General features: G+C 43.4%; 1 protein-coding gene across 1 annotated transcript in view; it reads right to left on the reverse strand.

Moving 5' to 3' along the window:
* Window positions 1–9,311: 9,311 nt before the first annotated feature.
* The window catches only part of LOC120978270 (calpain-1 catalytic subunit-like), a 68,735-nt gene continuing 61,289 nt past the window's right edge, over window positions 9,312–16,757 (reverse strand). The window contains exons 20-21 of the mRNA XM_040406503.1: window positions 11,436–11,494; window positions 9,312–10,007 (exon numbers count right to left, since the gene is read on the reverse strand). Coding sequence (XP_040262437.1) covers window positions 9,981–10,007; window positions 11,436–11,494 — 86 coding nt within the window. The 3' untranslated portion in view covers window positions 9,312–9,980. The remainder of the gene's footprint in view (window positions 10,008–11,435; window positions 11,495–16,757) is intronic.

Raw genomic sequence — 16,757 nt, forward strand, 5'->3', positions numbered from 1 at the left:
TTCCCTCTAGCTTAAAAGGGAACCTGTCACCAGTTTTATGGTGTCCTAACTAAGGGCAACATAAATGATTGATTCTCTTAGCAAAATGCTGGGTCACTTTCTTTAATTGACCCAGTCAATCTGCCAACATCTTGTATTGAAAATCTCCAGCTGATAATGATGAGTCATGAATATTCATGAGCTCCTGACTCTCCCCACCTACCTGCTGCTGATTGACAGTTATTTTCCATATGAATCAGCAGCAGGTTAGAAGGGGAGTGGCTATAGCTGTTAAATAAATAAACGCTGGACTCAATGACATCACGCTGGACTCAAATCAGCTCATTAGCATGCGGCATGTGGCATCTTTGTGTGTATATTATGAGGTAACCATCTGTCACACCAGTAAGTGAATACATCTAAGGTACTTTTTAGTAGTTAATGATTGTATATAATTAGTTAGATTATAATCAAATATCCACATGACAGGTTCCCTTTAACTAAGGCCCCAGTTCCAGCTGAAGAAGAACATCCCCTTGGCATGATGCTGCCACCACCATGCTTCACTGTGGGTATGGTGTTCTTTTGGTGATGTGAAGTGTTGTTTTTGGGCCAAACATATCTTTTGGAATTATGGCCAAAAAGTTCAACCTTGGTTTCATCAGACCATAACACCTTTTCCCACATGCTTTTGGGAGACTTCAGATGTGTTTTTCAAAATGTAGCCTGGCTTGGATGTTTTTCTTCGTAAGAAAAGGCTTTCGTCTTGCCACTCTACCCCATAGCCCAGACATATGAAGAATACGGGAGATTGTTGTCACATGTACCACACAGCCAGTACTTGCCAGATATTCCTGCAGCTCCTTTAATGTTGCTATAGGCCTCTTGGTCCCTCCCAAACCAGTTTTCTTCTCGTCTTTTCATCAATTTTGGAGGGATGTCCAGTTCTTGATAATGTCACTGTTGTGCCATATTTTCTCCACTTGATGATGACTGTCTTCACTGTGTTCCATGGTAGATCTAATGCCTTGGAAATTATTTTGTACCCCTATCCTGACTGATACCTTCTAACAATGAGATCCCTCTGATGCTTTGGAAGCTCTCTGTGGACCATGGCTTTTGCTGTGGGATGCGACTAAGAAAATTTCAGGAAAGACCAACTAGAGCAGCTGAGCTTTATTTGGGGTTAATCAGAGGCACTTTAAATGATGGCCGGTGTATGCTGACTCCTATTTAACAGGATTGTGAATGTGATTGCTTAATACTGAACACAGCTATATCCCCAGTTATAAGAGGGTGTGCACACTTATGCAACCACATAATTATTTTTTTTTTGTTTTCTTCCCTCCACCTAAAAGATTTCAGTTTGTTTTTCAATTGAGTTGTGCAGTTTATAGGTCACATTAAAGGTAGAAAAATGTATGAAATGATTTATCTTTGTTTAATTTGTTCACCATCACAGAAACCTGACATTTTAACAGGGGTGTGTAGACTTTTTACATCCACTGTATGTATGTTGTCATATGACATCGTCCCCTGGTTAGCCTTTGATTTGGTCTAGAGCGCTTGCTCATTCCGCCGTCACCAGGATGTAGCCTCACGTCCCTGGAGACGAGGTTGTTACTTTATAACATGCTTTTGGGCTCATGTATTTGGATTCGAGCGGACGTCACCAATTCACCTCCTAAGCCCATCATCCCTAAATTCTGTCCAATATGCTTTAACCTTTGCTGCACTTATATGGTTAAAGCCGCCGCACCGATCCCTGATTTGTCTATAGTGTTTTACACTTCCTTGCTGGATCGCCCCTGAGATGTCAGCAGGTATGATGGGAGGCGTTACATCGTGGTTTAGCCGCGCCTCCCCGCCCCTCATTGGCTGGTTTAGGAGCTTGACCAGCTTGAAGGGAGGGGTTTCTTTGATTTAACCTGCGCTTTTGTGCGGCCGCGTCACGGCCATCCTAGCGCAGATGCCGCCAACCTCATAACACGAGGTGGATGGCGTGCTGCATGTTTGTTCGTCTTAGCTCAATTTACCCTGTGTTCCCGATGAGCTACAGATAGGGTTAGTTTGAGGAAAGCGGTGCAGATAATTCATTACACCAAGCTCTGAGCCGATGATTCGGCGTTCATTTTCTTTACAGCTGGAGGGTTAGGTGCAGACATTGTATTGAGTGGTATCCCATTTTATCTAAGATTAAAGGACCTTATCTAAGATTAAAGGACCTTAACATGTATAGCTTGGAAGAAAGACGAGACAGAGGGGATGATAGAAACTTTTAAATACATAAAGGGAATCAACAAGGTAAAAGAGGAGAGAATATTTAAAAGAAGAAAAACTGCTACAAGAGGACATAGTTTTAAATTAGAAGGGCGAAGGTTTAAAAGTAATATCAGGAAGTATTACTTTACTGAGAGAGTAGTGGATGCATGGAATAGCCTTCCTGCAGAAGTGGTAGCTGCAAATACAGTGGAGGAGTTTAAGCATGTATGGGATAGGCATAAGGCCATCCTTCATATAAGATAGGACCAGGGGCTATCCATAGTACTCAGTATATTGGGCAGACTAGATGGGCCAAATGGTTCTTATCTGCCGACACATTCTATGTTTATCAGGCAAGAGCATTTATATCCACATTGATGGAACTTTAGGTCCTGGATCATTAGGTGCCTCAATTAGTCTCCACCACCAGTCCAGCTCAGTCCACAGTTGCCACAATGCAATCGTTGACAGTACCACATGTCTTAATTCTATCAATTAACAGATAGATTAGCGAACCTTGTTTGGCCAGATTGCATGCAACTGTGTACTGGTTATTATTTGGTGTTGGGTGCATTTTTGGTTTTTGCACACAGATACTCTCAGTGACGTTATTTAATCCACTGAACTTCACTGAGGCGTATACTATCTCGAGCCAGGCCCTCTATGATCACCTTAGCCTTAAGATACCTGATCACACAGGTCTTTCCCTTCTATTTATTTTATTGAGCATTGCAATAAAGTATTTTAGTTTTAGTTTTAAACGTTCCTCTTGGGCAGTGATTGGCTCTCTGCAATAATATTAAATGTTTGCCAGACTCCTTGTCTCCCCCTTAACCTTCATCCTCGGATTGGCTGGAGTGACTAAGTGATCCCTGTAGCCAAGGGCGGATTGGCCATAGACCTTTCAGGGAAATTTCCCGGTGGGCCAATGCCCAGGGAGCTGTCCAGGTCCTCCTCTCTGCCACAGACCAGATACATAATGAGCTCTCAGGGGTAATTAACCCTGTGAGAATCAGGTACTCATGTACCCATGACCGCATATGCCCCTCTGAATTCAACTGCTAGACAGAAAATGGCTGCTATTGATGGCCACCATAGAAGGACAGCTTTTGGGGCAATATACTGTACTGTAAGGCCCCTAGCAGACGAGTGTTGGTCACGCTGCGAGTCCACAGCGCAGCTCCGGCCTGAACTCCCAGCACTGACGGGGTCACATAGCATTATATTGATTTCTGATGCTATGTAACCCTTGCAGTTCTAGAATGTATTGGATAACACTGGCATAATGCTGTCAGTTATATACAATACATTCCAGAACTTTAAGGGTTACATGGCATCAGAAATCAATATAATGCTATGTGACCCATAGCAGCGCTGGGAGTTCAGGCCGGGAGCTGCGCTGTGGACTCGCAGCGTGACCAACGTTCGTCTGCAAGGGCCCTAAGGGTATTGCTGAACCCAGGTGTTGCCCCGTCTTCAGTCAGTTTGGACCCATTTATTTCTATGGGACTGCCGAAAATAACCAAGCATTGGCTCAGCTATTTCTTTTAGCCCCATAGAAGTATTGAAAGGGGGGGGGGAAGGCTTGCCACGCATGCGCAGTCCGATCTCCTTCACTTTACGGGCTCTGTTCTAGAGATAGATACGGGTCCCAGAGGTGGGACCTGCACTTATCAGACAATGGAGGCATATCCTAGCAATATGCCCCCATTGTCTGAGATGACACAACCCCTTTAAGGGATTGTGTTATCTGAGCATTGGTGCCATATCGCTAGGATATGCCATTAATGTCTGATTGGTGCAGGACCCGCATCTATCTCTAAAACAGAACATTAGTGGCATATCCTAGCGCAGTGGTGGGCAAACTTTTTAGTCAACTGAGCAAAATATCAACAAAACCGCGATTGAAATTTCTTTTAAGAGCCAAATTTTTAAAACCTCAAATATATAGGAAGGTACATTGTTTTTAGTTTCAATAAGTCCGCTGATGATAATCAATATGAAGAAGACAACTAGCGTAGTATGCGCATAAATCCATCAGGGTGACATAAACTTCAGGTGAAAACATAAAAAGACTATCAGCCGCAAAAGACACACTATATTGAAATTGCCTCAGGCGGCACCCTATTTTTGTGGGGCTTAATAACTAAACTGCAATATCTCACCTTTCTACAGTTTGATCATTGCATTGTCCATTGGTGAATTATAATACATCACTGCATTGCCTTTGGAGTCTGCACTTTTTATGTTGGCATCAGACTTTGCGCATGACATAAATGATTTCTATGTCTCATGTTTTAAATATTTTTATTGCGTCAACAGTACCAGTGAGTACTATTAGAGTGTGTTTTTACATATTTTTATATGTACTTTCTGGTATTGTGATCTTGATTATTATTTCATTTTTATAATTTTTTATTTTTTATTAAACTTGTATGCAGAGCCAGTGCAAGGTGTGCACGCCTATTTTATTACTTTTTCTGTTTAAATAGTTTACATGCCATGTAAATGATGATGCCAAATAATTAATGAGAGTCACCTGTAGAAGGAGGTAGCACACTTGACTATGCCTACTATGGCGTCATGTTTGTAGCACAGCAAGCGCCTGCGGCGGTGTTCTGTTATATTTCCCATACCCGGGAACTTTCACTACCCTCGTCACTTCCTGCTGTGACGCAGCACGTTCCGACGTTTGGAAGAAGGTGTGTACACGCAAATGCGTTCCACAGGCAAGAAGACTGTAGTGCGTGCTTCACAAATCAGCAGGAGGGGTTGGTCTTTCAGCTATGTGGGAGCCCGCACCTGTAAGTGCATTCAAGGGGCTAAAGAGCCGATTGTGGCTCGCGAGCCGCGGTTTGCTGACCACTGTCCTAGCGATATGCCACCAATGCTTGAGATAACACAACCCCTAGGATGTGCCTCCATTGTCTGATAGGTGTAGGTCCCACCTCTGGGACCCGGACCTACCTCGCAAAGTAAAGGAGATCGGACCACGGGGGAGATCGGCCCCCATTAATTTCTATGGGAGTGCCAAAAATAGCCGAGCAACGCAGTCGCCTATAAGTCCTATAGAAAAGAAAGAGAAGCACACTGCACCTATCAGACAATGAGGCATATCCTAGCAATATGTGTAACACCCCAGAGTGGTGTTACCACTGCTTCACCTTGCTACTGTCTTTATTGGTCTAACCTCATGTCATCTTGTGCATTTTATTCCAGGTCCTCCACACTGCATTTCTAATGTCATGCAACTGTTCATGTAATGTGCCTGGTTCACCAGCAGGTGGCAGCAAATATGGCAGAGCTATCTTAGATAGAATGGAACCTTCCATTCCATCCTAACCCCCCCCCTGGAGAGAAGTGGGCGAGTCCCACTTCCTGCAGGAAGGGTCGGGACCAGTTTCTAGTTAGTCTAGCTTATCCCCTGCTAGGGGACAGGTGTGCAGGGGCACGTCTCTGCTGGACGTGCCCATTGCCAGCCAGAGCACCCTCAGCTCTGCTGGCCATGGAGGCCAAAGCTTAGAGCCTCAGGAGCTAGGAGGAAAGTGCCCTGGCCTAATCTAGAGAAAGACCATACAAAGAGAAGTGCAGCATACAAGAAGAAGCAAAGATGAGATACTCAGACCCCTTGTGAGACCATATGCTGGTGCGGTTGGCCCTGGGTTCCTCCTAATGCAAGACAATGCTAGACCTCATGTGGCTGGAGTGTGTCAGCAGTTCCTGCAAGATGAAGGCATTGATGCTATGGACTGGCCTGCCCGTTCCCCAGATCTGAATCCAATTGAGCACATCTGGGACATCATGTCTCGCTCTATCCACCAACGTCACGTTGCACCACAGACTGTCCAGGAGTTGGCAGATGCTTTAGTCCAGGTCTGGGAGGAGATCCCTCAGAAGACCGTCCGCCACCTCATCAGGAGCATGCACAGGCGTTGTAGGGAGGTCATACAGGCACGTGGAGGCCACACACACTACTGAGCCTCATTTTGACTTGTTTTAAGGACATTACATCAAAGTTGGATCAGCCTGTAGTGTGTTTTTCCACTTTAATTTTGAGGGTGACTCCAAATCCAGACCTCCACGGGTTGAAAAATTTGATTTCCATTTTTTTTATTTTTGTGTGATTTTGTTGTCAGCACATTCAACTATGTAAAGAACAAAGTATTTCAGAAGAATATTTAATTAATTCAGATCTAGGATGTGTTATTTTTGTGTTCCCTTTATTTTTTTGAGCAGTGTATATAATATGTATGTATTCATTTATTGAGCCTTAGTTAGTCCTTCGCATAAGACAATCAGTAGGACATATATATATTTGTTTATATTATATTGTTATATGTTACGAAGACATGTATCCAGTATATTGTATATATTTCTCATTAGAAGAGTGTCTGTGAAGATGTGTGTTTTGTAACAATTAATCACATCTTTGGTATGACAGAGGAGGTACTGATATCTCTGTGAGAAAACAAGACCATTTATGATCCATAAATTAACAGTGTGAGAAACGTTCAGAGAGACGCCTAGAGGTCTGTCTCTAATTGCTACAAGTGTCAGAATTAATCCCTATGTCTTTGAATTAAAGCTTCTAAGGTCAAAATGTATATACAGACTTACATAAGTTAACCCTTTATGCTATGATGCAAATAGCTTACACAGCAGTGCCACCTAGGTATCAGTAGGTGACATTACAACAGTAGCAAAAGTGCATTCTGGGTAAGGTTATGATGTCACATTTTTTATCAATGGTCACGCCCATCCGACAATGATTGGAAAGTTCCAAACTAGGAAGGTGTGTCTAACTGATAAGTTTGTGATCATAAGCCATACACAAGAGGTAGAGAAGGGAGAAAAAAAAAGGAGAAAGGAAAAAGAGAGAAGGAGACAAGTAAAGCTCTCTAGAGGGGTTTATCAAGATGAAAGCCATGATGAGATGCGCTATGATGGACCGCCCAGCTTTCCTAGGAGCAGAAGTGAGATTCCTACTAGGACTTGGTAAGAGACACAGAAAATGATATTTCATTTTATTAAGACTAATTTGATAGTGTGGGTGAAATTATACCATCTAGATTGGCGAATAAATAAATAATTAAATTAATTGATCATCTCCATATTGAGATGCAGTCTTAGGATATTGTGAGGCTTCATTCTACCTGCAGAAGAATCTAGACTCATAATCTAGCAAAGCATTAAATAATTGCTTATATATATATATATTTATTGATTAGAACATTCTTCGCCAAGCTAAGTGATGGATTCCCACAGGAAGGACTTATTTCAAGTCCTTCCCATTTAAGATATGGTCTAGCAAAATCCTAGATCCCTGTTATTTTTCTTAATAGTCTCACCAAAGTTATATGTGTGAAAATAGTCCAGGATGGGGTGGAAAGATACAGTTATCGCTTCTAAGTTATATCCTTGGATGGAAGTGCCCATCTTGATATCATGAGGTTTTCTCTGAACAGAAGTAATGTATATAACTTATGTTCATATTTTGATATCCTAACCTTATAATAGCTTGGTTATAATGTGACAAGTTATTTCCACTTACATGTATTGTTAAGCTTGTAATGCTTTATATTAACGCTATATACAGGGTGGACCATTTATATGGATACACCTTAATAAAATGGGAATGGTTGGTGATATTAACTTCCTGTTTGTGGCACATTAGTATATGTGAGGGGGGAAACTTTTCAAGATGGGTGGTGACCATGGCGGCCATTTTGAAGTCGGCCATTTTGAATCCAACTTTTGTTTTTTCAATAGGAAGAGGGTCATGTGACACATCAAACTTATTGGGAATTTCACAAGAAAAACAATGGTGTGCTTGGTTTTAACGTAACTTTATTCTTTCATGAGTTATTTACAAGTTTCTGACACTTATAAAATGTGTTCAATGTGCTGCCCATTGTGTTGGATTGTCAATGCAACCCTCTTCTCCCACTCTTCACACCCTGATAGCAATACCGCAGGAGAAATGCTAGAACAGGCTTCCAGTATCCGTAGTTTCAGGTGCTGCACATCTCGTATCATCTGAAGGCAATCGTCTATGCTGTAAAGATACGAGATGTGCAGCACCTGAAACTACGGATACTGGAAGCCTGTGCTAGCATTTCTCCTGCGGTGTTGCTATCAGTGTGTGAAGAGTGGGAGAAGAGGGTTGCATTGACAATCCAACACAATGGGCAGCACATTGAACACATTTTATAAGTGGTCAGAAACTTGTAAATAACTCATGAAAGAATAAAGTTACGTTAAAACCAAGCACACCATTGTTTTTCTTGTGAAATTCCCAATAAGTTTGATTTGTCACATGACCCTCTTCCTATTGAAAAAACAAAAGTTGGATTCAAAATGGCCGACTTCAAAATGGCCGCCATGGTCACCACCCATCTTGAAAAGTTTCCCCCCTCACATATACTAATGTGCCACAAACAGGAAGTTAATATCACCAACCATTCCCATTTTATTAAGGTGTATCCATATAAATGGCCCACCCTGTATATTCATTTGCATGTATCATTGTGTTTATTTACTTATATATGTTTATAATCTTGTAACCAATAAATCTGCATATTTTTATAATACCTGTGTATTCTTGTATAATGCAGAACTACATTTTATCATTAACGTCATCTCACGTCAAAAAGAACTTATTTATCTGAGGAAATAGTCGGACTCAGATGTGAATTTTATCAATTAGGTTGTCTACAATTCACCAGGTCATGATTTTAAGAATTTATGACAAATTTAATAAATTTTATTTTTTTATGGTTAATTATTTTTATGACCATAATTAATAATTCTTAATTGAATTATTACCCCCCGACATATATATAGAGGGCCCTAGGGGGAGTCACCCATTGCATATGCCCCCATTGTCTGAGATGATACAACCCCTTTAAAGCAGGGCATACACATTCAATAATTGTTGGCCAAAGGTTCATTTGACCGACAGCAATCTCTCCCTATTGCCTCCTAGCTTCTCCATACACATTTGGCTCGGCCCAACTTGTATGTGTATTCAATTGGGAGAGTGGAGAAAGCTGCTGCAGTTCTGGCAGTGGCTTATCTTGCTGGAGAACAAAAGGATCAGGCAAAAATATTAATTTCGCCATTCACATATCTCCCTTAACATCATCTGTCCGAGGAGAGTCTGGAGCTCCCCAAAGACATTGATGGGTCAGCCGAATTTGCAGTTCTTGGTGGGTTCAGTCAACAAAAGTATAATGTGTATGGCCAGCTTTAGATATACAGTTATAAAAGCGGCTGATATTCCTGAGGATTTAATCCTGGAACCATGGCCTGATCTTCCTTGGCGACTTTCAGCAAGGAAAGCAATTTCTCTTCTCCATTTTGGCTCCCATTTATGAGCGCAGTGATTTACTCTTCCTTTACAAGGAGCTTTTAACCACCTCCTATAAACAGACCCGCAGAACTGTTTACACCATTACCAGCTGGATCCATATTGTGCTTCTGTATAAACTTGCGAAACTTGTATAAAAATATTTTGTCACCTCGTCTTCTAAGAAAAGACACAATTAAGCCTTGATTTATTGTGAGATTTTCACAGATTCCATCTTGAGGCAGCTGCGGGATATTGCAGAAGAAAGATCATTCATGAAATGATCTGACGTGTACGTAAAAATAAATAGCGTGGGTGAAATGCAGAATGTGAGGTAGGAAAGCCCTGAGAAAGCTGCTCCTTTAAGGGTTGTCTCACCTCAACTTTTCCATCAGTTGAATACAGCCAGCAGCAGCCACTGTGGAGGTAAAGTATATGATATATCACACATGTATAAAAGGGTGTCTGATAATTGAAAAACATAAATATGAATAAAAAAATCTCTATAAGGATCCCTAATCTTAAAGGGGTTATTCAGCTTTATAAAAGCGATGGCCAGTCCATAGAACAGGCCTTCAAAACTAGATCACCTGGGGTCCGCCTCTCAGCTGTTGAAGGGGTTGTGGTCCTTATGCATACTCAGAATACCAAACTTTTTGTAGCGAGCGGTTGCTCCGAGTACTGCCGCGGTGCCCCATACCCATCTGAAAATATATACTGTGCAGTGCGATGTAAACATAGAGCAGCGGGGCCCCTTCAAACACTTGATCATCACAGTTGTCAACCGTGCTGAATCTTTAAGGGGTTGTGCCACGAAAAATATTCTGCATTTTTCAAACCAGCCCCTGGATATGAATACTTTTGTAATTCCATGTCATAAAAAATTTAGTATAGCCACTGAGCTATTAAAAAAAATGTATCTGTATAGCGCCACCTGCCGTTTGTTTTTTTCCCCTCTTATTTCTTGTCCACCTCACCGAGGTGGTCACACATGCTCAGTTTAAATCTTCAACTGCCACCAGCCGGATCTACTGTTAGAAGCCGTGGTAGTTACAGGTAAAGAGCTACAGCAGAAAAGACACTCCTCCTGAGATGTAGCAGAAAGATCACGCCCCTCAGCTGCCAGTTGGAACAAAATCTAGCAGAACAATTGGAGCAATAAATGGGGAGATCTCTGGACCCATGTGAGGTACAGGGCTAGTTCTAGCTTTGTTAGAAAGAGATTGTATTGTACTATAGGATGCCTGGTTTTCATTTTTTACATCAATCATGGCATAACCCCTTTAACAGATTGTCCCTAATTTTCAAAGACAAGTACCAGTAAAAATTCATACTGTTCTGGCCCAAAAGGAGTGTGACTTATGCAAGCTCCACTCATGTGGGCATTCTCAGGGTGGGTTTGGCGGTGTTCCTGGGGTGGGGCTTGCATGCCCCGGATTTATAAACTACAGTGTTGGCAAGTATGCATGGGTGTGCTGAGGGTTGGACCCCACTGAGTTAATCATAATAATTTATCTTAAGGATAGGCAGAGGTGTACTTACCATAGTGCAGATCACACAACGGCTATGGGGCCCAGCGTTACCCTGTGTATGCACTCAAACACATACGGCTATCTTTGGCCAAAACCCTGGGATTTTTGTGGTGTTGGACAACTATCTGAAGTGTATGAGGGCCTGTAGATTCTCCCCTGACAGCGGAGAGAATAATCACGCATGATAAATTTCAGCACCCTAACCTCTTGTTTTGGCAGCGGATAAGTGTCCCTCCTCTTGCAAACCGAGCATGCATCTGTACGAGGGAGATAGAAGGACTATACTTATTTACTAACTCTTTAGAGATACAAACCTGACGATAGTTTAGGGTCACTTCACCAGAGCCAGTGGGGTCCGCAGCCTGGAACTTCTCTGCAGAGCATAAAGAAAATCATCGTTTTTGAACTTTCAGAAACATGTCACCTCTTAGTTACAGATCCATATAAGCAATGAATCAATATATTATTCTTCAATATTACTATTTTTACTGAAAATAGTCTCATTTAAGAAAGCGGAGGATGATCTTATTAGTATTAGTTATGGATAGCTCATTCCTAATGTCCACCATTGAACACAATCTCATTTTTTAAAGGGAACCTGTCACCATGAAAATGCTAAGAAATCTGAAGTCAGCATGTTATAGAGCAGGAGGAGCTGAGCAGATTGATATCCAGTTTTGTGGGAAAAGAGTCAGTAAAATTTGTATTTTATTCATTTAAGTTTCTGCTCATTCTGGGCTTTGAAGTCAAGGAGATTGATAGTGATAAGTGTATACACAGCTATAGAAGGAAGGCTGTCAATCACTGATAGGACCGCCTCCTGGACTTCAAAGGCCAGAATGAGCATAGAATTAAATGGATAGATTACAAATTTTACTGAATCTTTGCCCACAAAATTATACACTGCTCAAAAAAATAAAGGGAACACTTAAACAACACAATGTAACTCCAAGTCAATCACACTTCTGTGAAATCAAACTGTCCACTTAGGAAGCAACACTGAGTGACAATCAATTTCACATGCTGTTGTGCAAATGGGATAGACAACAGGTGGAAATTATAGGCAATTAGCAAGACACCCCCAATAAAGAAGTGGTTCTGCAGGTGGTAACCACAGACCACTTCTCAGTTCCTATGCTTCCTGGCTGATGTTTTGGTCACTTTTGAATGCTGGCAATGCTTTCACTCTAGTGGTAGCATGAGACGGAGTCTACAACCCACACAAGTGGCTCAGGTAGTGCAGTTTATCCAGGATGGCACATCAATGCGAGCTGTGGCAAGAAGGTTTGCTGTGTCTGTCAGCGTAGTGTCCAGAGCATGGAGGCGCTACCAGGAGACAGGCCAGTACATCAGGAGACGTGGAGGAGGCCGTAGGAGGGCAACAACCCAGCAGCAGGACCGCTACCTCAGCCTTTGTGCAAGGAGGAACAGGAGGAGCACTGCCAGAGCCCTGCAAAATGTGCATGTGTCTGCTCAAACGGTCATAAACAGACTCCATGAGGATGATATGAGGGCCCGACGTCCACAGGTGGGGGTTGTGCTTACAGCCCAACACCGTGCAGGACGTTTGGCATTTGCCAGAGAACACCAAGATTGGCAAATTTGCCACTGGCGCCCTGTGCTCTTCACAGATGAAAGCAGGTTCACACTGAGCACATGTGACAGACGTGACAGAGTCTGGAGACGCCGTGGAGAACGTTCTGCTGCCTGCAACATCCTCCAGCATGACCGGTTTGGCATTGGGTCAGTAATGGTGTGGGGTGGCATTTCTTTGGAGGGCCGCACAGCTCTCCATGTGCTCGCCAGAGGTAGCCTGACTGCCATTAGGTACCGAGATGAGATCCTCAGACCCCTTGTGAGACCATATGCTGGTGCGGTTGGCCCTGGGTTCCTCCTAATGCAAGACAATGCTAGACCTCATGTGGCTAGAGTGTGTCAGCAGTTCCTGCAAGACGAAGGCATTGATGCTATGGACTGGCCCGCCCGTTCCTCAGACCTGAATCCAATTGAGCACATCTGGGACATTATGTCTCGCTCTATCCACCAACGTCACGTTGCACCACAGACTGTCCAGGAGTTGGCAGATGCTTTAGTCCAGGTCTGGGAGGAGATCCCTCAGGAGACCGTCCGCCACCTCATCAGGAGCATGCACAGGCGTTGTAGGGAGGTCATACAGGCACGTGGAGGCCACACACACTACTGAGCCTCATTTTGACTTGTTTTAAGGACATTACATCAAAGTTGGATCAGCCTGTAGTGTGTTTTTCCACTTTAATTTTGAGTGTGACTCCAAATCCAGACCTCCATGGGTTGAAAAATTTGATTTCCATTTTTTTATTTTTGTGTGATTTTGTTGTCAGCACATTCAACTATGTAAAGAACAAAGTATTTCAGAAGAATATTTAATTAATTCAGATCTAGGATGTGTTATTTTTGTGTTCTCTTTATTTTTTTGAGCAGTGTATATCAATCTGCTTAGCTCCTCCTGCCCTATAACATGCTGCCTGCAGCTCAGACACCAACTTCAATGTGACAGGTTCCCTTTAAATCCTAATAGATCCACCATTATGGGCTCATTCATTTCTTAATATATCTTTCTAACATTCAGAGTTCAATTTTTCTGATGCAGAGCTCCAAAATCCCTTTGAAGACACAGGATTATAAAACAGAAATGTGATTACCTGCAGCAACCACCAGGGGGAGATTTTACTGCATACTGTTTCTACATTGAGCTCAATAATAAAATAGTATGCGCTAAGATTGCATGCTCCCCCTAGTGGTGGCTGCAGGCAATAAAAATGAAATCACTTAAAGGGGTTCTGCACTTTCATTTAACTGATGATCTATCCTCTGGATAGATCATCAGCCTCTGATCGGCGGGGGTCTGACACCCGGGACCCCCGCCGATCAGCTGTTTGAGAAGGCAGTGGCGCTCCAGCAGTGCCGCGGCCATCTCACTGTTTACCGCCGGCCCACTGACGTTACGACTAGTATCAACTAGCGTGGGCGCGACTAAGCTCTGTTCACTTGAATGGAGCTTAGCCGCGCCCACGCTATTTGACACTAGTCGTGACGTCAGTGGGCCGGCGGCCCGGCGGTAAACAGTGAGAAGGCCGTGGCGCTGCTGGAGCGCCGCTGCCTTCTCAAACAGCTGATCGGCGGGGGTCCCGGGTGTCGGACCCCCACCAATCAGAAGCTGATGATCTATCCAGAGGATAGATCATCAGTTAAATGAAAGTGCAGAACCCCTTTAAAGGGTTTTTCAAGTACTTTAATTTTGGTGGGCTATCCTCATAATAGGTCAATAATATCTGATCAGCGAATTTCTGACACCCCACACCACTGCTGATCAGGTGTTCTGCAGAAGCTCCATCAGCTCCAGCACAGCTGGTTACTGCAGTGCTGCTTCTATCGAGCTGTGTAGTCCAGTTGTGGCGTGCCGCCCCCCCGGGCCGATCGGATCCCAGTGTTTAGGAATGCCGAATGGTATGTTATTGCCTTAAAAGTTTGTGTCACGGTGCTCCTACCTGGATACTGTCGCACCCCGGGGTTAGGCTCCGTAGCAACAAAGGAGATGTATTGGTGGAGTAAGTAGAGTCCAGAAGTTAAACGGTTTTACTTGAATAAACTTGCAATAAACTTGTGTCATCCAAACGATATTTGACCTTTATCTTGGCTCCAGCAGGCTAAGGGTAAACTGGCAGGTAAACTTGAATACTTTGCTTTATCTCTCTGTCGCTGTGCTGATCTCTGGCTTCAGTCTGGTTCCTCTCAGCTTCAGTTACTGTTTCTTAATAGAGTGAGGTATCCTGTGACCTGTTTTGCTGAGTAGGGGTCTTTGGCTCCATTTTGCCTCTAAGAGGTACTAAGTCCTTTTATATATCAGGAGCGGGCTGCTCTTTGAGTTACTTTCCCAAAGCTTCTGCAGCAGTGAGTGGAACCGCCCCCTCCCCACGCCGTGCTACTTCACTCTCTTGCTCCAACTCTCAACTCTACTTCTCAGATTCTATACTCTCGACTAGGGATCGACCGATTATCAGAGTTACCGATATTATCGATTTTCAAAGTTATTGGTATCGGCATCTAATTTTGCCGATAATGCGTCCAGCGTGCTATCACAGAACATGAGCGCACTGCTGTCAGCGTGCTCACGTTCCCTCGGCAGCACAGGGGAGAAGGAGTCACTCTCTCCCTCCCCCCCGTGCCACGCTGCCAATGAGGAGAGACGGAAGGAGGAGGGGCGAGTGCACTGCACCACCAATGATAATTAACGTCTAATACAAATACAGGAGGCGTTGCCCAGCCTATATGACAGGAAGCTGCGATCATCGGCAGTTAACTGCTGCCGCTGATCGCAGCTTCCTGTCCCCTGTCAGAGGCAGGGTGCCGGCTATGTGATTCTGCCCCAACATTAATTATCATTGGTGGCGCAGTCAGCCCTCCCCAGTACTAAAAACATTGGTGGCGCAGTGCGCCCTCCCCAGTACAAAAAATATTGGTGGCGCAGTGCGCCTTCCCCCCCACCCCCGAATTAAAATCATTGGTGGCAGTGGCCTCAGGGTCCTCTCCCCTCCTCTTCATTGGTGGCAGTGGCAGCTTCTGATCGGAGACCCAGAAGTGTAATTCTGGGGCTCCGATTGGTTACCATGGCAGCCAGGACGCTACTGAAGCCCTGGCTGCCATGGTAAGCTCCCTGCTGCTGTGCGCACTATGCACAGGGCAGCAGGGACAGTGTGAAGTCCTATTCACCCTAATAGAGCTCTATTAGGGTGAATAGGACAAGGGATTAAAAGATCCCAGATTCTAGCCCCTAAGGGGGGAAATAGTTATTAAATAAAAAGTAAAAAAAAAAGAAAAAAGTAAAAAACAAAAAACAAAATATTAAGTATAAATCACCCACTTTCCCTATTTTACATATAAAATATATAAACAATAAATAAATAAACATATCACATATTGCCACGTCCGAAAAATATCCTATGTGGTGAATGGCGTAAAAAACATATATTTTTTTTTTCAAAAATGAAAATGCACAGAATATCGGCATAAATTATCGGCTATCGGCCTAAAAGTTCACAGGTTATCTGTATCGGCTCTAAAAAATCAATATCGGTCGATCCCTACTCTCGACTCAACTAGGTATAGCTTCCTCCAGCCCTTCCCTTGGTAGGAAACAGGACTATCCCACTTCTGCACAAAAGGGGGAGAATGGAATGGTAAGTTCCCTTTTATCTAAAGGTACTCTCTGCCAGATACACTGCCACCTGCTGGACAACCAGGCACATTATATGTAATAACAGTTGCCTAACAATAATATTAAGGCACAGTATCAGAGAACCTGAAATTAAATACACAGGTGACATTCTTTGCTAGCCATTAGAGACAGTAGCTAGGTGTAAGAATGGTAGTGCCCCCTCTGAGGTACTACACAGTTGCCGACTTCTGCCACCAGAGCTACGGCAGAACAGCTGATCAGCAGGGTTGCAGGATGTCGGGCCTCTGACAATCAGATATTGATGACCTGTCCTGAGGATGGACACCAATATTAAAGTACCGAAAAACCCATATAACCCTAACCACCTGCAGAAATGAAAGCAATTTTACACTTGGCAGTCAAGGTTTTTAGACGTTCAGCA

This window comes from Bufo bufo, chromosome 8 (assembly GCF_905171765.1).
Source record: "Bufo bufo chromosome 8, aBufBuf1.1, whole genome shotgun sequence".
NCBI lineage: Eukaryota > Metazoa > Chordata > Amphibia > Anura > Bufonidae > Bufo > Bufo bufo.